Source organism: Hyla sarda, chromosome 12, assembly GCF_029499605.1.
Source record: "Hyla sarda isolate aHylSar1 chromosome 12, aHylSar1.hap1, whole genome shotgun sequence".
In the NCBI taxonomy this organism is placed as follows: Eukaryota; Metazoa; Chordata; class Amphibia; order Anura; family Hylidae; genus Hyla; species Hyla sarda.
Window position 1 is genome coordinate 76,189,793 of NC_079200.1, and position 25,793 is coordinate 76,215,585.

The 25,793-nt window shown below is 41.3% G+C and overlaps 1 protein-coding gene and 1 long non-coding RNA gene across 2 annotated transcripts in view; one reads left to right on the forward strand and one right to left on the reverse strand.

Annotated features, from left to right (window-relative positions):
* LOC130296586 (uncharacterized) overlaps window positions 1-25,793 on the reverse strand; it is a 62,890-nt gene that overhangs the window by 34,728 nt on the left and 2,369 nt on the right. Inside the window, exon 2 of the long non-coding RNA XR_008849240.1 lies at window positions 20-134. This is a non-coding gene — a long non-coding RNA (uncharacterized LOC130296586). The remainder of the gene's footprint in view (window positions 1-19; window positions 135-25,793) is intronic.
* On the forward strand, window positions 108-3,793 carry LOC130296584 (protein spinster homolog 1-like). The gene is made up of 2 exons (XM_056548275.1): window positions 108-224; window positions 2,213-3,793. The coding sequence occupies exon 2, from the start codon at window positions 2,238-2,240 to the stop codon at window positions 3,750-3,752; it is 1,515 nt and encodes a 504-aa protein (XP_056404250.1). The 5' UTR covers window positions 108-224; window positions 2,213-2,237; the 3' UTR covers window positions 3,753-3,793.

The following is a 25,793-nucleotide window of genomic DNA, read 5'->3' on the forward strand; positions in this document are numbered from 1 at the left end:
TATACAGATATACACATACCTGAAGATGGTTTAGAACCCTGTGATGTCACACATGCTTGTGATGATGTCACCGTAAGCTGTACAAGGAGGTGCGCGCCGGCTGCAGTCTCTTCAGTGTGTTTTGCATTCACAACCTGTGGTGCAAAGTGTTTCTTAGAGAGTTTCTATTTGCAATAGAGAATTCAAGATTTTGACCGTTCCTTGTCTGAAGAGAGAACCACAAGGTAAGTCTCAGCCTCTTCTATTCATACATACACAGGGCTTTTTGTTTGACAGTTTTTTTTTATTGTTGTTGCTTTTTTTTTACCAAAAAAAACCAAGAAATTAATTTCCATAAGAAATAACAAAAGTTATATTCCTCATAGCATTGTGACAATACTTGGCTTAGGCATTAAACATAATAAAACGCACAGATGGTATCATGACCAGAGCTTTTTCTTGCAAAACTGCTAAAATGCAATTATGCCCAAAAAAGCCCCCAAGAAAAAGAGTCCTAATTCATGAAGTTCTAAAAGATATAAGTCTATGAGAAAGATTTGGTGGTGTAGTAAAAGAATAACAGAAAGATTAGGGCAGAAATATAATATTATATAATAGAATTCTGTGTGCTAACAATAGAAATACTCCGGGTACTCCGAAAGGGAAAATTTTCAAATCAACTAGTGGCAGAAAGTCATATAGGGGACGGATAGATCCCAATGAAGTGGGGTAGGTTCATTATTAGTAGTGTTGAGCGGCATAGGCCATATTCGAATTCACGAATATTCGCGAATATATGGACGAATATTCGTCATATATTCGCGAATATTCGCATATTCATTATATCCTCGTTTTATTTTCGCATATGCGAAAATTCGCGTATGCGAAAATTTACAGATGTGAAAATTAGCATATACAAAATTAGCATAAACTAAAATTCGCATATGCGAAAATGCGCATATGCTAATTTTCGCATACGCGAATTTTCGCACGCCAGTCTCACACAGTAGTATTACAGCCTTCTTTACACCACACAAGCTGGAAGCAGAGAGGGGTGATCACTGTGATGTGTACTGTGAAGAAAAAAAAACAAAAAAAAAACGAATATTCGTAATTACGAATATATAGCGCTATATTCGCGAAATTCGCGAATTCGCGAATATGCGATATTCGCGAATAATATGCGAATTGCGAATATTCGCGAGCAACACTAATTATTAGTAAATGTATATAGCAGGATAGCCCAATTGTATCTACAGTATGAAGTTCACATGGCCCAGTGACCATACAGCCAAGCCCTTATAATCCGCCATTACTTGGACAGATTGAGGGTTATCAGATATTACTAGGACCGGACAGGTTTAGGGTTATCAGATATTACTAGGACCGGACAGGTTCAGGGTTATCAGATATTACTAGGACCGGACAGGTTCAGGGTTATCAGATATTACTAGGACCGGACAGGTTCAGGGTTATCAGATATTACTAGGACCGGACAGGTTCAGGGTTATCAGATATTACTAGGACCGGACAGGTTCAGGGTTATCAGATATTACTAGGACCGGACAGAATCAGGGTTGTCAGATATTACTAGGACCGGACAGGTTCAGGGTTATCAGATATTACTAGGACCGGACAGGTTCAGGGTTATCAGATATTACTAGGACCGGACAGGTTCAGGGTTATCAGATATTACTAGGATCGGACAGGTTCAGGGTTATCAGATATTACTAGGACCGGACAGGTTCAGGGTTATCAGATATTACTAGGACCGGACAGGTTCAGGGTTATCAGATATTACTAGGACCGGACAGGTTCAGGGTTATCAGATATTACTAGGACCGGACAGGTTCAGGGTTATCAGATATTACTAGGACCGGACAGGTTCAGGGTTATCAGATATTACTAGGACCGGACAGGTTCAGGGTTATCAGATATTACTAGGACCGGACAGGTTCAGGGTTATCAGATAATACTAGGACCGGGCAGGTTCAGGGTTATCAGATATTACTAGGACCGGACAGGTTCAGGGTTATCAGACATTGGAAACCTCAGGGAAGACGTCTCCATATAAAACACTTATAGAGAAGCGTCTTCTTCTGAGGCTGCGATGGTCTTAGTGTTATCTTGTGGTTCTGTGCTGGACATTTCTGCTCTGTATGAAGGATCTATTGTATAATGACAGGAATGATGACATGTTGTCTAATGTGTTCACTTATCTCTCTCTCTCTAGTGTTTTCAGGCTCTGACCTGTGACCATGGCCTCTCCACAAGACCCATTGCTGAAGGAGGAGGAAGAAGCAATGGAGGACCATAGTGATATGGATGTAGAAAAGGGCGATATCCCTGAGAGGCAGAACCTTCCATCTCTAAGCGTGATGTCCACCGCACGTTCCATCATCACCGTAGTGATCCTCGCCTTTGTTAATTTGCTCATCTATGCAAATCGCTCCAGCGTGGCGGGGGTGCTACCTTATATACAGAAAGCATATGACACCAATGCTAGTCTGTCCGGCTTATTAAATACATTGTTCATTGGAAGCTACGTGCTGGTCGCACCAATTGCCGGATATTTGGGCGACCACTGTAATAAGAAATATACTGTCTGCGCAGGAGTCATCGTTTGGCTGAGTATGACACTTACCCTGTCATTCATCCCTGACGGGTATTTCCTGCTCTTCCTGCTGACGAGTGGACTGGTTGGAGCCGGAGAGGCGACTTTCTGCACCATCGCCCCCTCCATCATTGCAGACCTTTTTACAAGTGACCAGCGGACCCGCATGCTCAACGTGTTTTACTCCGTCATACCTGTAGGCTGCGGACTAGGATACATCATCGGGCCCAAAGTGACTGATGCAGCAAGGGGCGATTGGCACTGGGCATTTCGGGTCACCCCTGGCCTGGGCCTCATAGCTGTGGCTTTGATGATTTTGGTCACAAAGGAGCTTCCAAGAACGACTACAAACGGGAAGAAGAACAACAAATCCCAGAAGTTTGCCAAATGGGCGACAGATCTGAAAAAACTATTTAAAAATCGAAGCTTCATGTTAACCACCATGGGATCGACGGCTGTATCCTTCATAGTGGGAGCCATAGGTGTATGGGGTCCGTCATACCTGACCGACGCACGAACACTCCTACAAGAGAAGGACCCTTGCCGTGCTGAACCGTGTGACTATCATGACATCCTTATATTTGGTGTGGTTACAGTCGTTTCCGGCATTCTGGGAGTTGTAGCAGGGACGGAGATAAGTAAAAGATATCGCAAATCCAACCCACGGGCGGACCCGCTTGTGTGTGGATGCGCGATGATGCTCTCCGCCCCTTTTCTTCTGTTGGCATTGACTTTTGGCAACATCAGCCTCGTTGCCACCAACATCTTCATCTTCATCGGAGAGACGCTTCTGTCAGTAAATTTTACCCTCATATCTGACATTATACTAAAAGTAGTAACTCCGTGGAGGAGATCTTCAGCCCTGGCCATGCAGATGACAATCTATCACCTCCTAGGTGACGCCGGCAGCCCGTACCTCATCGGCCTGATATCTGACACCTATGAACGAGGATATGCCAAATCCCCTCTTCTGAAATACCGCAGCCTGGAGTATGCCCTCATGACCTGCACCATAATGGCAGTCATCGGAGGGGCCTTCTTCATGGCCACGGCCCTATATATAGAGAGGGACGAAAAAGAAGCAGAGATGGAATCAGAACCTCCGTCATCCTCCTCCTCCTCACTGCTTCCTGCCGATGAGGACCGCGCTTCAGACTGAGGAAAAGTCATTGCTTACCTTTATCTCGTTTACTTTATTAAAAAAAAAATTAAGAAAAAAATAACTGCATTTGTTCTATGTTCCACTTTAACCCTTATTCTCTACCCAGGGGCGGACACAGACAGCAGAGGGCCCTTGTGCAAAGAATGTGCCTGTGCCCCCCCCCCCCCCCAAAACATCAATTGTTCAGCACCCCCCCTCCATGTGTCACTTACTCAGGTGGACCCCCACATGTCACTTGCGGTAAAAGTTTCTAATTATTTATTAAGGCCTCCCATATGCCGCAACTAATTAAAGCCCCCCACATTAGGTAGCATAGATTCCCAACATTAGGTAGCATAGATTCCCCACATTAGATAGCATAGTTTCCTCACATTAGGTAGCATAGTTTCCCCACATTAGGTAGCATAGATTCCCTACATTAGGTAGCAGTTTCCCCACATTAGGTAGCATAGTTTGCCCACATTAGGTAGCATAGTTTCCCCACATTAGGTAGCACAGATTCCCCACATCAGGTAACATAGTTTCCCCACATTAGGTAACATAGTTTCCCCACATTAGGTAGCATAGTTTGCCCACATTAGGTAGCACATATTCCCCACATTAGGTAACATAGTTTCCCCACATTAGGTAGCATAGTTTCCCCACATTAGGTAGCACAGATTCCCCACATTAGGTAACATAGTTTCCCCACATTAGGTAGCATAGCTTCCCCACATTAGGTAGCATACTTTCCCCACATTAGGTAGCATAGTTTCCCCACATTAGGTAGCACAGATTCCCCACATTAGGTAGCATAATTTCCCCACATTAGGTAGCATAGATTCCTCACATTAGGTAGCCATAGCCCCCCCAAACACACAGACAGACACACACAGAGACACACTTACTTGTCCTGCACAGCGCTTCTCCTCTCCGGCAGCGGCCTGACGAGTGACGTCACTGACGTCCTCCTGAGCGGGTCTGCAGAAGTACGTCACTTGTGCGACGTCCCTCGTCAGACCCCGGTCGGCCGGAGGCAGACTCACTGTCTAAAGTGCCCGCTGCGCTATTATACCCCGCAGCTGCTTTAGAACAGTGAGCAGCGGCGGCGCCAACCCTACCATGAACCTACTAGGCACAAAAAAAAAAGGGGGGCAGCAAAATGCCGCCCCTGAAAAGTGCCACCTGGGACTTATGGTCCCACCGGGTCCCATGGTAGGGCCGACCAGAGGCGGCTCTAGACTTTGTGAGGCCTTAGGCGAAACTTGAACATGAGGCCCTGCTTTATTTTCTGCTGAAATTACATGGTGGTCCGGCTGTGAGATGGCTATACTGTCACATCACTGTGTATTATCCCTGTACTGTGACATCACTGTGTATTATCTCTGTACTGTGCCATCACTCTGTGTATTATCCCTGTAATGTGACATCACTGTGTATTAACTCTGTACTGTGCCATCACTGTGTATTATCCCTGTACTGTGACGTCACTGTGTATTATCTCTGTACTTTGCCATCACTCTGTGTATTATCCCTATACTGTGACATCACTGTGTGTATTATCCCTGTACTGTGACATCACTGTGTATTATCCCTATACTGTGACATCACTGTGTGTATTATCCCTATACTGTGACATCACTGTGTATTATCTCTGTACTGTGCCATCACTCTGTGTATTATCCCTGTAATGTGACATCACTGTGTATTAACTCTGTACTGTGCCATCACTGCGTATTATCCCTGTACTGTGACGTCACTGTGTATTATCTCTGTACTGTGCCATCACTCTGTGTATTATCCCTGTACTGTGACATCACTGTGTGTATTATCCCTGTAATGTGACATCACTGTGTATTATCCCTGCACTGTGACATCACTCTGTATATTATCCCTGTACTGTGACATCACTCTGTATATTATCCCTGTACTATGACATCACTGTGTGTATTATCCCTGTACTGTGACATCACTGTGTATTATCCCTGTACTGTGACATCACCCTGTATATTATTCCTGTACTGTGACATCACTCTGTATATTATCCCTGTACTGTGACATCACTGTGTATTATTCCTGAACTGTGACATAACTGTGTATTATTCCTGTACTGTGACATCACTGTGTATTATTTCTGTACTGTGACATCACTGTGTATTATCCCTGTACTGTGACGTCACTGTGTATTATCCCTGTACTGTGACGTCACTGTGTATTATCCCTGTACTATGACATCACTGTGTATAGTATCCCTCCCTGTACTGTGACATCACTGTGTGTATTATCTCTGTGCTGTGACATCACTGTGTATTATCCCTGTACTGTGACATCACTGTGTGTATTATCTCTGTACTGTGAGAAAACTGTGTATTATCCCTGTACTGTGACAACACTGTGTGTATTATCTCTGTACTGTGACATCACTGTGTGTATTATCTCTGTACTGTGACATCACTGTGTGTATTATCCCTGTACTGTGACATCACTGTGTATTATCCCTGTACTGTGACATCACTGTGTATTATCCCTGTACTGTGACATCACTGTGTATATTATCCCTGTACTGTGACATCACTGTGTATTATCCCTGTACTGTGACATCACCGTATATTATCCCTGTACTGTGACATCACTGTGTATATTATCCCTGTACTGTGACATCACTGTGTATATTATCCCTGTGCTGTGACATCACTGTGTGTATTATCCCTGTACTGTGACATCACTGTGTATATTATCCCTTTACTGTGACATCACTGTGTGTATTATCCCTGTACAGTGACCTCACAGTGTATTATCCCTGTACTGTGACATCACTGTGTATATTATCCCTGTACTGTGACATCACTGTGTGTATTATCCCTGTACTGTGACATCACTGTGTATTTTCCCTGTACTTTGACATCACTGTGTATTATCTCTGTACTGTGACATCACTGTGTATTGTCCCTGTACTGTGACATCACTGTGTGCATTATCCCTGTAATGTGACATCACTGTGTATTATCCCTGTACTGTGACATCACTCTGTATATTATCCCTGTACTGTGACATCACTGTGTATATTATCCCTGTACTGTGACATCACTGTGTATTATCTCTGTACTGTGACATCACTGTGTATATTATCCCTGTACTGTGACATCACTGTGTATTATCCCTGTACTGTGACATCACTGTGTATATTATCCCTGTACTGTGACATCACTGTGTCTATTATCCCTGTGCTGTGACATCACTGTGTGTATTATCCCTGTACTGTGACATCACTGTGTATATTATCCCTGTACTGTGACATCACTGTGTGTATTATCCCTGTACTGTGACCTCACTGTGTATTATCCCTGTACTGTGACATCAGTGTGTATATTATCCCTGTACTGTGACATCACTGTGTGTATTATCCCTGTACTGTGACATCACTGTGTATTATCCCTGTACTTTGACAACACTGTGTATTATCTCTGTACTGTGACATCACTGTGTATTGTCCCTGTACTGTGACATCACTGTGTGCATTATCCCTGTAATGTGACATCACTGTGTATTATCCCTGCACTGTGACATCACTCTGTATATTATCCCTGTACTGTGACATCACTCTGTATATTATCCCTGTACGGTGACATCACTGTGTGTATTATCCCTGTACTGTGACATCACTGTGTATTATTCCTGTACTGTGACATCACTGTGTATTATCCCTGTACTGTGACATTACTGTGTATTATTCCTGTACTGTGACATCACTGTGTATTATCCCTGTACTGTGACATCACTCTGTATATTATCCCTGTACTGTGACATCACTCTGTATAATATCCCTGCACTGTGACATGACTGTGTATTATTCCTGTACTGTGACATCACTGTGTATTATTCCTGTACTGTGACATCACTGTGTATTATTCCTGTACTGTGACATCACTGTGTATTATTCCTGTACTGTGACATCACTGTGTGTATTATCTCTGTACTGTGACATCACTGTGTATTATCCCTGTACTGTAACGTCACTGTGTATTATGCCTGTACTGTGACATCACTTTGTATTATCCCTGTACTATGACATCACTGTGTGTATATTATCCCTCCCTGTACTGTGACATCGCTGTGTGTATTATCTCTGTACTGTGACATCACTGTGTATTATCCCTGTACTGTGACATCACTGTGTGTATTATCTCTGTATTGTGACATCACTGTGTGTATTATCTCTGTACTGTGACATCACTGTGTGTATTATCCCTGTACTGTGACATCACTGTGTATTATCCCTGTACTGTGACATAACTGTGTATTATCCCTGTACTGTGACATCACTGTGTATATTATCCCTGTACTGTGACATCACTGTGTATTATCCCTGTACTGTGACATCACTGTGTATTATGCCTGTACTGTGACATCACTGTGTATATTATCCCTGTACTGTGACATCACTGTGCATATTATCCCTTTACTGTGACATCACTGTGTGTATTATCCCTGTACTGTGACATCACTGTGTATATTATCCCTGTACTGTGACATCACTGTGTGTATTATCCCTGTACTGTGACATCACTGTGTATATTATCCCTGTACTGTGACATCACTGTGTGTATTATCCCTGTACTGTGACATCACTGTGTGTATTATCTCTGTACTGTGACATCACTGTGTGTATTATCCCTGTACTGTGACATCACTGTGTATTATCCCTGTACTGTGACATCACTCTGTATATTATCCCTGTACTGTGACATCACTCTGTATATTATCCCTGTACTGTAACATCACTGTGTATTATTCCTGTACTGTGACATCATTGTGTATTATTCCTGTACTGTGACATCACTGTGTATTATTCCTGTACTGTGACATCACTGTGTATTATTCCTGTACTGTGACATCACTGTGTGTATTATCTCTGTACTGTCACATCACTTTGTATTATCCCTGTACTGTGACATCACTGTGTATTATCCCTGTACTGTGACGTCACTGTGTATTATCCCTGTACTGTGACGTCACTGTGTATTATCCCTGTACTATGACATCACTGTGTATATTATCCCTCCCTGTACTGTGACATCACTGTGTGTATTATCTCTGTACTGTGACATCACTGTGTATTATCCCTGTACTGTGACATCACTGTGTGTATTATCTCTGTACTGTGACATCACTGTGTGTATTATCTCTGTACTGTGACATCACTGTGTGTATTATCACTGTGCTGTGACATCACTGTGTATTATCCCTGTACTGTGACATCAATGTGTATTATCCCTGTACTGTGACATCACTGTGTATATTGTCCCTGTACTGTGACATCACTGTGTATATTATCCCTGTACTGTGACATCACTGTGTATATTATCAATGTACTGTGACATCACTGTGTGTATTATCCCTGTACTGTGACATCACTGTGTGTATTATCCCTGTACTGTGACATCACTGTGTATATTATCTCTGAACTATAACATCACTGTGTGTTATCTCCATACTGCAACATCACTGTTAATACTTACACTGCACTGTGACATCACTGTATATATTAAGCCTGTATACCCTAATGCCACTGTACATATTTACCTTGCACTGTGAGTGACAATACAGGGTAAATATGCACAGTGACATCACAGTTCAGAGTTAATATATACAGTGACATCACAGTTCAGAGTTAATATAAACCGTAATGTCTCTGTACAGGGACAATAAACAGTTTTGCCACTACAGGGTTAATAAACGCAGTGTTGTCACAGTAGAGGGTAACTATACAGTGATGTCATTGTACTGGGAAAATATACACAGTGAAGTCAGCATTCAAGAATTAGTGTTGCTCGCGAATATTCGCAATTCGAATATTATTCGCGAATATCGCATATTCGCGAATTCCGCGAATATAGCGCTATATATTCGTAATTACGAATATTCGTTTTTTTTTTTTTTTTTTTCTTCACAGTACACATCACAGTGATCACCCCTCTCTGCTTCCAGCTTGTGTGGTGTAAAGAAGGCTGTAATACTACTGTGTGAGACTGGCGTGCGAAAAATCGCATATGCGAAAATTAGCATATGCTAATATTCGCATATGCGCATTTTCGCGTGCACTAATTTTGTATATACGAATTTTCGCATATGCTAATTTTCGCATACGCGAATTTTTGCGTATGCGAAAATAAAACGAGGATATAACGAATATGCGAATATTCGCGAATATATGACGAATATTCGTCCATATATTCGCGAATATTCGCGAATTCGAATATGGCCTATGCCGCTCAACACTATCAAGAATAATAAACTGTGATGTCACTACAGGGTTGTTATAGACAATGACATCAAATTACAGGATGAAGCACAGTGATGTCACAGTTTATTATGAAGCACAGTGATGTCACAGTTTATTATGAAGCACAGTGATGTCACAGTTTATTATGAAGCACAGTGATGTCACAGTTTATTATGAAGCACAGTGATGTCACAGTTTATTATGAAGCACAGTGATGTCACAGTATATTATGATGCACAGTGATGTCACAGTTTATTATGAAGCACAGTGATGTCACAGTATATTATGAAGCACAGTGATGTCACAGTTTATCATGAAGCACAGTGATGTCACAGTTTATTATGAAGCACAGTGATATCAGAGTTTATTATGAAGCACAGTGATGTCACAGTTTATCATGAAGCACAGTGATGTCACAGTTTATCATGAAGCACAGTGATGTCAGTTTATCATGAAGCACAGTGATGTCACAGTTTATCATGAAGCACAGTGATGTCACAGTTTATCATGAAGCACAGTGATGTCACAGTTTATCATGAAGCACAGTGATGTCACAGTTTATTATGAAGCACAGTGATGTCACAGTTTATTATGAAGCACAGTGAGGTCACAGTTTATTATGAAGCACAGTGATGTCACAGTTTATTATGAAGCACAGTGATGTCAGTTTATTATGAAGCACAGTGATGTCACAGTTTATTATGAAGCACAGTGATGTCACAGTTTATTATGAAGCACAGTGATGTCACAGTTTATTATGAAGCACAGTGATGTCACAGTTTATTATGAAGCACAGTGATGTCAGTTTATTATGAAGCACAGTGATGTCACAGTTTATCATGAAGCATAGTGATGTCACAGTTTATCATGAAGCACAGTGATGTCACAGTTTATCATGAAGCACAGTGATGTCACAGTTTATCATGAAGCTCAGTGATTTCACAGTTTATTATGAAGCACAGTGATGTCACAGTTTATTATGAAGCACAGTGATGTCACAGTTTATTATGAAGCACAGTGATGTCACAGTTTATTATGAAACACAGTGATGTCACAATTTATCATGAAGCACAGTGATGTCACAGTTTATCATGAAGCACAGTGATGTCACAGTTTATCATGAAGCACAGTGATGTCACAGTTTATTATGAAGCACAGTGATGTCAGAGTTTATTATGAAGCACAGTGATGTCAGAGTTTATTATGAAGCACAGTGATGTCACAGTTTATGATGAAGCACAGTGATGTCACAGTTTATTATGAAGCACAGTGATGTCACAGTTTATTATGAAGCACAGTGATGTCACAGTTTATTATGAAGCACAGCGATGTCACAGTTTATTATGAAGCACAGTGATGTCACAGTTTATTATGAAGCACAGTGATGTCACAGTTTATTGTGAAGCACAGTGATGTCACAGTTTATTATGAAGCACAGTGATGTCACAGTTTATTATGAAGCACAGTGATGTCACAGTTTATTATGAAGCATGGTGATGTCACAGTTTATTATGAAGCACAGTGATGTCACCGTTTATTATGAAGCACAGTGATGTCACCGTTTATTATGAAGCACAGTGATGTCACCGTTTATTATGAAGCACAGTGATGTCACAGTTTATGATGAAGCACAGTGATGTCAGTTTATGATGAAGCACAGTGATGTCACCGTTTATTATGAAGCACAGTGATGTCACAGTTTATTATGAAGCACAGTGATGTCACAGTTTATTATGAAGCACAGTGATGTCACAGTTTATTATGAAGCACAGTGATGTCACAGTTTATTATGAAGCACAGTGATGTCACAGTTTATTATGAAGCACAGTGATGTCACAGTTTATTATGAAGCACAGTGATGTCACAGTTTATTATGAAGCACAGTGATGTCACAGTTTATCATGAAGCACAGTGATGTCACAGTTTATTATGAAGCACAGTGATATCAGAGTTTATTATGAAGCACAGTGATGTCACAGTTTATCATGAAGCACAGTGATGTCACAGTTTATCATGAAGCACAGTGATGTCAGTTTATCATGAAGCACAGTGATGTCACAGTTTATCATGAAGCACAGTGATGTCACAGTTTATCATGAAGCACAGTGATGTCACAGTTTATCATGAAGCACAGTGATGTCACAGTTTATTATGAAGCACAGTGATGTCACAGTTTATTATGAAGCACAGTGATGTCACAGTTTATTATGAAGCACAGTGATGTCACAGTTTATTATGAAGCACAGTGATGTCACAGTTTATTATGAAGCACAGTGATGTTACAGATTATTATGAAGCACAGTGATGTCACAGTTTATTATGAAGCACAGTGATGTCACAGTTTATTATGAAGCACAGTGATGTCACAGTTTATTATGAAGCGCAGTGATGTCACAGTTTATTATGAAGCACAGTGAGGTCACAGTTTATTATGAAGCACAGTGATGTCACAGTTTATTATGAAGCACAGTGATGTCAGTTTATTATGAAGCACAGTGATGTCACAGTTTATTATGAAGCACAGTGATGTCACAGTTTATTATGAAGCACAGTGATGTCACAGTTTATTATGAAGCACAGTGATGTCACAGTTTATTATGAAGCACAGTGATGTCAGTTTATTATGAAGCACAGTGATGTCACAGTTTATCATGAAGCACAGTGATGTCACAGTTTATCATGAAGCACAGTGATGTCACAGTTTATCATGAAGCACAGTGATGTCACAGTTTATCATGAAGCTCAGTGATTTCACAGTTTATTATGAAGCACAGTGATGTCACAGTTTATTATGAAGCACAGTGATGTCACAGTTTATTATGAAGCACAGTGATGTCACAGTTTATTATGAAACACAGTGATGTCACAATTTATCATGAAGCACAGTGATGTCACAGTTTATCATGAAGCACAGTGATGTCACAGTTTATCATGAAGCACAGTGATGTCACAGTTTATTATGAAGCACAGTGATGTCAGAGTTTATTATGAAGCACAGTGATGTCAGAGTTTATTATGAAGCACAGTGATGTCACAGTTTATGATGAAGCACAGTGATGTCACAGTTTATTATGAAGCACAGTGATGTCACAGTTTATTATGAAGCACAGTGATGTCACAGTTTATTATGAAGCACAGCGATGTCACAGTTTATTATGAAGCACAGCGATGTCACAGTTTATTATGAAGCACAGTGATGTCACAGTTTATTATGAAGCACAGTGATGTCACAGTTTATTATGAAGCACAGTGATGTCACAGTTTATTATGAAGCACAGTGATGTCACAGTTTATTATGAAGCACAGTGATGTCACAGTTTATTATGAAGCGTGGTGATGTCACAGTTTATTATGAAGCACAGTGATGTCACCGTTTATTATGAAGCACAGTGATGTCACCGTTTATTATGAAGCACAGTGATGTCACAGTTTATGATGAAGCACAGTGATGTCAGTTTATGATGAAGCACAGTGATGTCACCGTTTATTATGAAGCACAGTGATGTCACAGTTTATTATGAAGCACAGTGATGTCACAGTTTATTATGAAGCACAGTGATGTCACAGTTTATTATGAAGCACAGTGATGTCACAGTTTATTATGAAGCACAGTGATGTCACAGTTTATTATGAAGCACAGTGATGTCACAGTTTATTATGAAGCACAGTGATGTCACAGTTTATTATGAAGCACAGTGATGTCACAGTTTATTATGAAGCACAGTGATGTCACCGTTTATTATGAAGCACAGTGATGTCACCGTTTATTATGAAGCACAGTGATGTCACAGTTTATGATGAAGCACAGTGATGTCAGTTTATGATGAAGCACAGTGATGTCACCGTTTATTATGAAGCACAGTGATGTCACAGTTTATTATGAAGCACAGTGATGTCCCAGTTTATTATGAAGCACAGTGATGTCACAGTTTATTATGAAGCACAGTGATGTCACAGTTTATTATGAAGCACAGTGATGTCACAGTTTATTATGAAGCACAGTGATGTCACAGTTTATTATGAAGCACAGTGATGTCACAGTTTATTATGAAGCACAGTGATGTCACAGTTTATTATGAAGCACAGTGATGTCACAGAGACTACAGAACGTACAACTGTACGTATGATGAATATGGCGGGATGCTTTCTAAACATCACACATACCTTATCTGGGAGTGCCGCTGGATCTTTAGTTTTGTAGATAGATAGATGATATATAGATAGATAGATAGATAGATAGATAAAAGATATGAGATAGATAGATATGAGATAGATAGATAGATATATAGATAGATAGATAGATCAGTGTATCCCAACCAGGGGGCCTCTAGCTATTCCAAAACGACAACTCCCAGCATGTCTTTGGCTGTATGAGCATACTGGGAGTTGTAGTTTTGCAACAGCTGGAGGCCCCCTGGTTGGGAAACACTGATCTATCTATCTATCAATCATCTATCTATCCATCTATCTCCTATCTATATATCTGTCTATATATATATCATATCTATCTATCATCTATCTATCTATATCATATCTATCTATCATCTATCTATTTATCATCTATTAATCTCTTTCTATCTATCTCATATCTATCTATAGATCTATATATCATCTATCTATCTCTCATATCTATCTATCTTTCATCTATCTCTCATCTATCTGAGATAGATATGAGATAGATAGATAAATAGAAAGATAGATAGATACATAAATAGATGGATATAGATAGATGGATAGATATGATATAGATAGATAGATATGAGATGGATAGATAGATAAAAAAAAAAAAAAAACTCCAGAAGAGCAGCACAACAAAATGAAGAAAACCAATGCAATGGTGCACGCTGGGTGTGGACCTTGGTGAGAGGTTCACTTGTACTAGAAAAAAGCAAGAGACCAGCAGCACACAGAAAAATTAGTGCAAAAAAAGGTGGAGATTTATTGCATTATCCCAGTGTACAAGCTCCTTGAGAACGGCGACGAGAGGTCGCTGAAACGTCGCTTCTTTTGTACACTGGGATAATGCAATAAATCTCCACCTTTTTTGCACTAATTTTTCTGTGTGCTGCTGGTCTCTTGATTTTTTTTTTTTTTTTGGGAAAGATAGATAGATAATAGATAGATGATTGATATAGATCAGTGTTTCCCCACTAGGGGGCCTCCAGCTGTTGCAAAACTACAACTCCCAGTATGCTTCATGAAGCCAAAGAAATGGCTGGGAGTTGAGGTTTTGCAACAGCTGGAGGCCCCCTGGTTGGGAAACTGATCTATCTATATCATATAAATGTATCTATATCATATCCATCTATCTATATCATATCCATCTATCTCCTATCTATCTATCTATCTAATCTATCTATCTGTCTATATCATTAGTGTTGAGCAGCATAGGCCATATTCGAATTTGCGATATTTCGCGAATATATGGATGAATATTCGTCATATATTCGCTAAATTCGCATATTCGTAATATTCGCGGTTTATTTTCGCATATGCGAATATTCGCGTATGCGAAAATTTTCATGTAAAAATTAACATATGCTGAAATTCGCATTTGCGAAAATTAGCATATGTAAATTTTCGTATATGCGAAAATTCGCACGCCAGTCTCACACAGTAGTATTAGAGCCTTCTTTACACCACACAAGCTGGAAGCAGAGAGGGATGATCACTGTGATGTGTACTGTGAAAATGCGATATTCGCGAATAAAATTCGCATTGCGAATATTGGCGAGCAACACTATATATCATATGTATCTATCATATGTATCTTTACACCACACAAGCTGGAAGCAGAGAGGGATGCTCACTGTGATGTGTATCGTGAATATGCGATATTCGCGAATAAAATTCGCATTGCGAATATTCGCGAGCAACACTATATATCATATCTATCTATCATCTATCTATCTATATCATATCTATGTATCTATCATCTATCTATCGATCTGTCTATCATCTATCCATCTATTTATGTATCTTTCTATATATCATCTCTCTATCTATTTATCATCTATTTATCTATCTTTATATCTATCTCATATCTATCTATCTATCTATCTATCTATATATATATATATATATATATATATATATATATATATATATATTTATGTATCTATCTATCTATATATCATCCATCTACCTATCTATCTCTCATATCTATTTATCTATCTCTCATCTATCTGAGTTAGATAGATAGATAGCTATGAGATAGATAGATATGAGATAGATAGATATGAGATAGAAAGATAGATAGATATGAGATAGATATGAGATAGATAGATGATAGATAGATAGAGAGATAGATAGATAGATAGATATGAGATAGATATGAGGATAGATAGATAGATATGAGAAAGATAGATGCATAAATAGATGGATATAGATAGATGGATGGATGGATAGATATGAGATAGATAGATAGATAGGAGATAGATATATAATAGATTGATAGATAGATAGATAGCTAGATCAGTGTTTCCCAACCTGGGGGCCTCCAGCTGTTGCAAAACTACAACTCCCAGTATGCTCATAAAGCCAAAGGAATGCTGGGAGTTGTAGTTTTGCAACAGCTGGAGGCCCCCTGGTTGGGAAACACTGAACTACCTCCCACTGTCTCCTACAACTTTCCCCCTCTCCCCCAAGCAAGTTACTTACTTTAACCCCTTAAGGACACAGCCCATTTTCACCTCTAGGACGCAGCCCTTTTTTGCACATCTGACCACTGTCACTTTAAACATTAATAACTCTGGAATGCTTTTACTTATCAATCTGATTCCGAGATTTTTTTTTTCGTGACATATTCTACTTTAACATAGTGGTAAATTTTTGTGGTAACTTGCATCCTTTCTTGGTGAAAAATCCCCAAATTTGATGAAAAAATTGAAAATTTTGCATTTTTCTAACTTTGAAGCTCTCTGCTTGTAAGGAAAATGGATATTCCAAATATTTTTTTGGGGATTCACATATACAATATGTCTACTTTATGTTTGCATCATAAAATTTACGTGTTTTTACTTTTGGAAGACACCAGAGGGCTTCAAAGTTCAGCAGCAATTTTACAATTTTTCACAAAATTTTCAAACTCGCTATTTTTCATGGACCAGTTCAGGTTTGAAGTGGATTTGAAGGGTCTTCATATTAGAAATACCCCATAAATTACCCCATTACAAAAACTGCACCCCCCAAAGTATTCAAAATGATATTCAGTAAGTGTTTTAACCCTTTAGGTGTTTCACAGGAAAAGCAGCAAAATGAAGGAGAAAATTCAAAATCTTCATTTTTTACACTTGCATGTTCTTGTAGACCCAATTTTTGAATTTTTACAAGGGGTAAAAGGATAAAATTTATACTTGAATTTGTAGCCCAATTTCTCTCGAGTAAGCACATACCTCATATGTCTATGTAAATTGTTCGGCGGGCGCAGTAGAGGGCTCAGAAGCGAAGGAGCGACAAGGGGATTTTGGAGAGTACGTTTTTCTGAAATGGTTTTTGGGGGGCATGTTGCATTTAGGAAGCCCCTATGGTGCCAAAACAGCAAAAATAAAAAACCACATGGCATACCATTTTGGAAACTAGTGCAAGGGTTAATAGCAGAAAATACCCCCCAAACTTTGTAACCCCATCTCTTCTGAGTATGGAGGTACCCCATAAGTTGACCTTTAGTGCACTACGAGCGAACTACAATGCTCAGAAGAGAAGGAGTCATATTTGGCTTTTTGAGAGCAAATTTTGCTCGGGGGGCATATCGCATTTAGGAAGCCCCTATGGTGCCAGGACAGCAAAAAAAAAAAACACATGGCATACCATTTTGGAAACTAGACCCCTTGAGGAACGTAACAAGGGATAAAGTGAACCTTAATACCCCACAGGTGTTTCACGACTTTTGCATATGTAAAAAAGAAAATGTTTTTTTTACCAAAAATGCTTGGTTTAGCAAAAATTTTACATTTAAAAAAAAGATAATAGCAGAAAATACCCCCCAAAATTTGAAGCCCAATTTCTCCCGATTCAGAAAACACCCAATATGGGGATGAAAAGTGCTCTGCTGGCGCACTACAGGTCTCAGAAGAGAAGGAGTCACATTTGGCTTTTTGGAAGCAAATTTTGCTCTGGGGGCATGCCGCATTTAGGAAGCCCCTATGGTGCCAGGACAGAAAAAAAAACACATGGCATACCATTTTGGAAACTAGACCCCTTGGGGAACGTAACAAGGGGTAAAGTGAACCTTAATACCCCACAGGTGTTTCACGACTTTTGCATATGTAAAAAAAAAAATTTTTTTTACACTAAAATGCTTGTTTTCCCCCAAATTTTACATTTTTACAAGGGATAATAGCAGAAAATACCCCCCAAAATTTGTAACCCCATCTCTTCTGAGTATGGAAATACCCCATAAGTGGACGTGAAGTGCACTGGGGACGAACTACAATGCTCAGAAGAGAAGGAGCATCATTGAGCTTTTGGAGAGAGAATTTGGCCATGTGCATTTCCAAAGCCCCCCGTGGTGCCAGAACAGTGGACCCCCCCACATGTGACCCCATTTTTAAAACGATACCCCTCACGGAAGGTAATAATGGGTGCAGGGAGAATTTACACCCCACTGGCATTTGACGGATCTTTGGAACAGTGGGCTGTGCAAATTAAAAATTTTATTTTTCATTTTCACAGACCCCTGTTTGAAAGATCTGTCAGACACCTGTGGGGTGTAAATGCTCACTGTACCCCTTATTACATTCCGTGAGGGGTGTAGTTTCCAAAATGGGGTCACATGTGGGTATTTATTGTTTTGCACTTATGTCAGAACCGCTGTAAAATCAGCCACCCCTGTGAAAATCACCAATTTAGACCTTAAATTTACATGGTGCACTCTCCCTTCTGAGCCTTGTTGTGCGTCCCCAGAACACTTTGCGCCCACATATGGGGTATCTCCGTACTCAGGAGAAATTGCATTACAAATTTTGGAGGCTTTTTTTCTTTTACCGCTTGTGAAATTTTAAAGTTTGGGGCAACACCAGTATGTTAGTGTACAAACATGCTGGTGTAGACCCCAACTTTACCTTTTCATAAGGGGTAAAAGGAGAAAAAGCCCCCCAAAATTTGTTAGGCAATTTCTCCCGAGTACGGCGATACCCCATATGTGACCCTATTCTGTTGCCTTGAAGTACGACAGGGCTCCAAAGTGAGAGCGCCATGCGCATTTGAGGCCTAAATTAGGGATTTGCATAGGGGTGGACATAGGGGTATTCTACACCAGTGATTCCCAAACAGGGTGCCTCCAGCTGTTGCTAAACTCCCAGCATGCTTGGACAGTCAATGGCTGTCCGGAAATGCTGGGAGTTTTTGTTTTGCAACAGCTGGAGGCTCCGTTTTGGAAACACTGCTGTAGGATACGTTTTTCATTTTTATTGGGGGAGAAGGGGGGGTGGTGGTGGGGGGGGCAGTGTACGTGTGTATATGTAGTGTTTTACTCTTTATTTTATGTTAGTGTAGTGTAGTGTTTTTAGGTTACATTCACACTGACGGCGGATTACACTGAGTCTCCCGCTAGGAGTTTGAGCTGCGGCTGCAGCTCAAACTTGAAGCGGGGAATTCACTGTAATCCGCCGCCAGTGTGAATGTAACCTGTACATTCACATGGGAGGGGGGGGGGGGGGGCAAAACTACAACTCCCAGCTTGCACTGACAGAACGTGCATGCTGGGAGTTGTAGTTTTGCAACAGCTGGAGGCAAACTGGTTGGAAAATACTGAGTTAGGTAATAGAACCTATTACCTAACTCGGTATTTCCCAACCAGTGTGCCTCCAGCTGTTGCAGAACTACAACTCTCAGCATGTACTGATTGCCAAAGGGAATGCTGGGAGATGTAGTTATGCAACAGCTGGAGGCACGCAAGTACAACTCCCAGCATGCCGAGACAGCCATTTGCTGTTCCTGAATGCTGGGAGTTATAGTTTTGCAAGATTTAGAGGGGTTCAGGCTAGAGATCACTGACAGTGGTCTCTAAACTGTGGCCCTCCAGATGTTGCAAAACTACAAATCTCAGCATGCTAAGACAGCAAACTGCTGTCTGGGCATGCTGGAAGTTGTAGTTTTGTAACATCTGGAGGGCTACAGTTTAGAGACCACTGTCAGTGATCTCTAGCCTGAACCCCTCTAAATCTTGCAAAACTACAACTCCCAGCATGCCAACACAGCAAACAGCTGTCAAGGCATGGTGGGAGTTGTAGTTTTGCAACATCTGGAGGGCCACAGTTTAGAGACCACTCTCTAAACTGTCGCCCTGCAGATGTTGCTAGGCAACAGACTCCCGGACACGCGGCGCCATACTCACCTCCACCGCCGCCATGATCACAGCAGCCGCTGGGTAAGTGACCGCCGCTGCCGCCGCCGCTACTACACGGTTCCCCCCGCTGTGCAGCGGGGGGGAACCGAACTTTAACCCCCCCCGCCCCCATTCTGCTATTGGTCGGCCGCTCCGCCGATCAATAGCAGGGATAGGAGGGGTGGCAACCCTGCCACCTCACTCCTATCTCTTCAAGGGGGATCGAGGGTGTCTTGGACACCTCCGATCCCCCTTATTTTATCGCGGCGCCGCCGTTGATGGGCAGGGGGAGAGCGCTCCCCCTGCAAACACCGTAGATGCTGTGATCAGAACTGATCACGGCATCTATGGGGTTAATGCTGCCGGGACCGGCGCGATCGCGGCCCCGGCAGCTGCGGTGGGACTCCGGCTGTGATTGACAGCTGAGTCCCACCCGCGATCTCCTGCGCTGCCCGCGGCAGAGCAGGAGATCGCTTGGACGTATGCATACGTCCATTTGCGTGAACGTGTAGTTCGCCTGGACGTATGCATACGTCCAATAGCGGGAAGGGGTTAAAAGGGCAGCATCAGCAGTGGGCACTGGGCAGGTAAGTCTTCCATACTGGTGGTGTCCGGGCCTGTATACACACAGTGGGCCTGCTCCACAAGGTCCAGCATACAGGGGAGTGAGAGAGGGGGAGGAGCTTCCTGTCTGCTCTTCCCAGTCTGCATAGCGCGGCCCCTGCGTGGTGACAGGGCTGCAGGCTGAAGATTTATTTAAAGGGTACCTCTCATCAAATAAACTTTTGATATATTTTAGATTAATGAATGTTGAATAACTTTCCAATAGCATGTTTGTTACGCCTAGCGCTCCGGGTCCCCGCTCCTCCCCGGAGCGCTCACGGCGTCTTTCTCCCTGCAGCGCCCCGGTCGGTCCCGCTGACCGGGAGCGCTGCACGGTCATGGCCGTCGGGGATGCGATTCGCACAGCGGGACGCGCCCGCTCGCGAATCGCATCCCAGGTCACTTACCCGTCCCGGTCCCCTGCTGTCTTGTGCTGGCGCGCGCGGCTCCGCTCTCTAGGGCGCGCGCGCGCCAGCTCTCTGAGACTTAAAGGGCCAGTGCACCAATGATTGGTGCCTGGCCCAATTAGCTTAATTGGCTTCCATCTGCTCCCTGGCTATATCTGATCTCCTCCCTTGCACTCCCTTGCCGGATCTTGTTGCCTTGTGCCAGTGAAAGCGTTTAGTGTGTCCAAAGCCTGTGTACCTGAACTTCTGCTATCCATCCTGACTACGAACCTTGCCGCCTGCCCCCGACCTTCTGCTACGTCTGACCTTGCCTCTGCCTAGTCCTTCTGTCCCACGCCTTCTCAGCAGTCAGCGAAGTAGAGCCGTTGCTAGTGAATTGTTGCCTTGTGCCAGTGAAAGCGTTTAGTGTGTCCAAAGCCTGTGTACCTGAACTTCTGCTATCCATCCTGACTACGAACCTTGCCGCCTGCCCCCGACCTTCTGCTACGTCTGACCTTGCCTCTGCCTAGTCCTTCTGTCCCACGCCTTCTCAGCAGTCAGCGAGGTAGAGCCGTTGCTAGTGGATACGACCTGGTTGCTACTGCCGCAGCAAGACCATCCCGCTTTGCAGCGGGCTCTGGTGAACACCAGTAGCCTCTTAGAACCGGTCCACCAGCACGGTCCACGCCAATCCCTCGCTGACACAGAGGATCCACTACCTGGAAGCCGAATCGTGACAATGTTAATGAAAAATATGCTTCTTTCTATTGTATTTTTCCCGATCAGTCCGGTCAGCAAGCATTTCTGACTCATGCTGGAGTCCTAAACACTCAGAGCTGCCAGCCTGCTTTGTTCACAGCCAAACAGGCAGTGAACAAAGCAGGCTGGCAGCTCTGAGTGTTCTCCTTTGTGAACAAAGCAGACTGGCAGCTCATAGTGTTTAGGACTCCAGCATGAGTCTGAAATGCTTGCTGCCAGGACTGGTAGGGAGACCCCTAGTGGTCATTTCTTCAAAGTGGAAAATTAAATAGAAAGAAGCATATTTTTTAATAACATGCAATTGTAAAGTTATTCTGCATACATTAATCTATAATATATCAAATGTTTTTTTGATGAGAGGTACCCTTTAAAAAAAGGATGCCGGAGTAGATGGCTCCGGGGGGCGGGGGTGCAGTGGGGGCTCGGGCCCCTTACTGGTGGCCATGAGAGCTGCTAGTAACCTACTGCTTTAGGGGGGCCGTGGCCCCCTCTGGCCCCCCTAACCCCGCCCCCCCCAGAGACGCCACTGGCTGCAGGGGTGGTTGAACGCAGCGTCCATCCGGGTGCTGTCAAACTTGCTGTGGTCGGGGAGTATGCGGTGGTATGTGGCCTAATGCTCGCCTCTGGGGCCGGACCTGGAGAGGGCAGCGGGCCCCCTCTCACGCTGGGCCCCTGTGCAGCTGAACCGGCTGCACAGGCGATATGTTCGCCCCTGAATACGACATTTGAAGCCCATGTCCAGAATCTGTCTGTGTGTGGTGGATCTGGAAGCACTGACTCCAGCCTCGGTCCTTGTGAAAGTCCCCAACACTTTTGAATGTTTTTTTCCTGACAATCCTTTCCAGGCTGGGGTCATCTCTGCTCCTTTTGCACACGTTTTCCACGCGTTTCCCTTCCACATAACTTTCTGGGAACATCCTACTTCCTTTACAACTACCTTTCGAGGCTTTCCCTCCTTATGGAGGGTGTCAATCATGGTTTTCTGCACAACTGTCAGGTCAGCAGTCTTTCCCATGATTGTGATTGCTACTGAACCGGACTGAGAGACCATTTAAAGGCTCAGGAACCCTTTGCAGGGATTATGGCTTAATTAGCTGACTAGAGTGGGACACGTTGAGCCTGGAATATTGCACCTTTTCACAATATTCTCATTTCCTGAGATTGTGGATTTGGGGTTTTCACGAGCTGTAAGCCATAATCATCACAATTTTAAGCGCATGTGAGTGAGAAATGGCCCGTTGGCCAGTGTTTGTATCTGTGACCTGAGGAATACATTTCAAGTAACTGCAATCCAGTGCCTCCTCTACTTCTTCTCCAAGTTTAATAAAAGACGGCTTGAACTATCTTGCTTTGCATGTAATGAGTCTCTCTCATATATTGGTTTTACCTTTTAAGTTGCATTACTGAAATAAAGGAACTTTTGCACGATATTCAAATTTTTTGAGTATCACCTGTATGTACAAGAATATACTTCCTATAATACTGTTCCTATGTACAAGAATATTACTACTATAATACAACCTCTTATATACAAGAATTTAACTAATAGAATACTGTCCTCTGTGTACAAGAATATAACTACTATAACCTTGCCTTCTATCTACATGAACATAGCTACTATAAAAGACAATGATAAATGTACCCCAATAAGTTTTATAGAGCTGTACATCATACACCAGTGTTATCTAACCCCAGTCAGACTTCACTGAATGGGAAAACTGCCTCACCATTGCTGTCACAGATATCATTCACACTGTGCTGAATTTTGACACCTAAGTAGAAATTGTTTGTTTTTGCACCATTTTTGGCATGAAGTGATAGATCTGTTTTCAATTTAATGCAAACATTGAAAGGTTCTTATGTAGAAGTATATGTATAACTACAACTATACAACCTCTTGTGTACAAGAATATAACTACTATAATATTGCTCCTATGTACATAAATATAACTACTATGATACTGTTCCTATGTACATAAATATAACTACTATGATACTGCTCTTATGTATAATATAAAACTACTATAATACTGCTTCTATAGACAAGAATGTAACTAATAGGATACTGTCCCTATGTATAAGAATATAACTACTAGAATACTGCTCCTATGTACAAGAATATAACTACTACAATACTGCTCCTATGTACAAGCATATAGCTACTATAATACTGCTCGTATAGAGAAGAATATAACTAATTTAATACTGTTCCTATGTACAAGAATATAATGGCTATAATACTGCTCCTATGAATAAGAATATAACTACTATAATACTGCTCCTATGTACAAGAATAAAACTACTATAATACTGCTCCTATAGAGAAGAATATAACTAATTTAATACTGTTCCTATGTACAACAATATAATGGCTATAACACTGCTCCTATGAATAAGAATATAACTACTATAATACTGCTCCTATGTACAAGAATAAAACTACTATAATACTGCTCCTATAGAGAAGAATATAACTAATTTAATACTGTTCCTATGTACAAGAATATAATGGCTATAATACTGCTCCTGTGTACAAGAATATAACTACTATAGTACTGCCCCATGTACAAGAATATAACTAATACAATTCTCTATATATACAAGAATATAAATACTATAAGAGTGCAGTTGCCCAAAGACACCAATCAGATTGCTTCTTTCATTTTTCCTGGGCCTCTTTAAAAATGAAAGAAGCAATCTGATTGGTTGCTATGGGCAACTACACCACTCTTCCTCTACACAGGTTTTGATAAATATCCTCCTATATTCTTGAACATAGGAGGCAGTATTATAATAGGGGTATTTTTATACATAGGAGGCAGTATTATAGAAGTTATATTCTTGTACATAGGAGGTAGAATTATAGCAGATATATTATTGTACATAGGAGGCATAATTATAGATGTTATATTCTTGTACATAGGAGGTAGAATTATAGTAGCTATATTCTTGTACATAGGGGCAGTATTATAGTAGTTATATTCTTGTACATAGGGGCAGTATTATAGTAGTTATATTCTTGTATATAGGAGCAGCATTATAGTAGTTATATTCTTGCATATAGGAGCAGTATTATAGTAGTTATATTCTTGTAGATGGAGGGCAGTATTATAGTAGTTATATTCTTCTACATAGGAGGTAGAATTATAGTATTTATCTTCTTGTGCATAGGAGGCAGAATTATAGTAGTTATATTTATGTACATAGAAGTAGTATTATAGTAGTTATATTCTTGTGCATAAGAGGTTGTATTATCGTAGCTATATTCTTCTACATAGGAGCATTTCTATTTTTGAATTAAGTTGACAACAGATCTAGTTATATTCTTGTATATATAAGCAATATTACAGTAGTTATATTCTTGTATATAGGGACAGTATTATAGTTAAAATTGTATACTTACTGTAATTTTTCTTTCTTCGAGACAGAAGACAGCACAGAAGGAATAGGCCTAGCCTCTTTTATTCATCTTAGGACCGCCCACCTGGAAAAAAACTCCAAAACAATCAACCAATGCAGAATCAGCATACTTAATAAATAGATACCAATCAAACATCAAAACTGTGTAATTGACTGAACTCTTTTCTTAGATGCTCAACTAATTTTATTGGGTGGGTTATATGTGCTGCCTTCTGTCTCGAAGAAAGAAAAATTACAGTAAGTATACAATTTTAACTTTCTTCTTAGACTTTCAGCAGCAC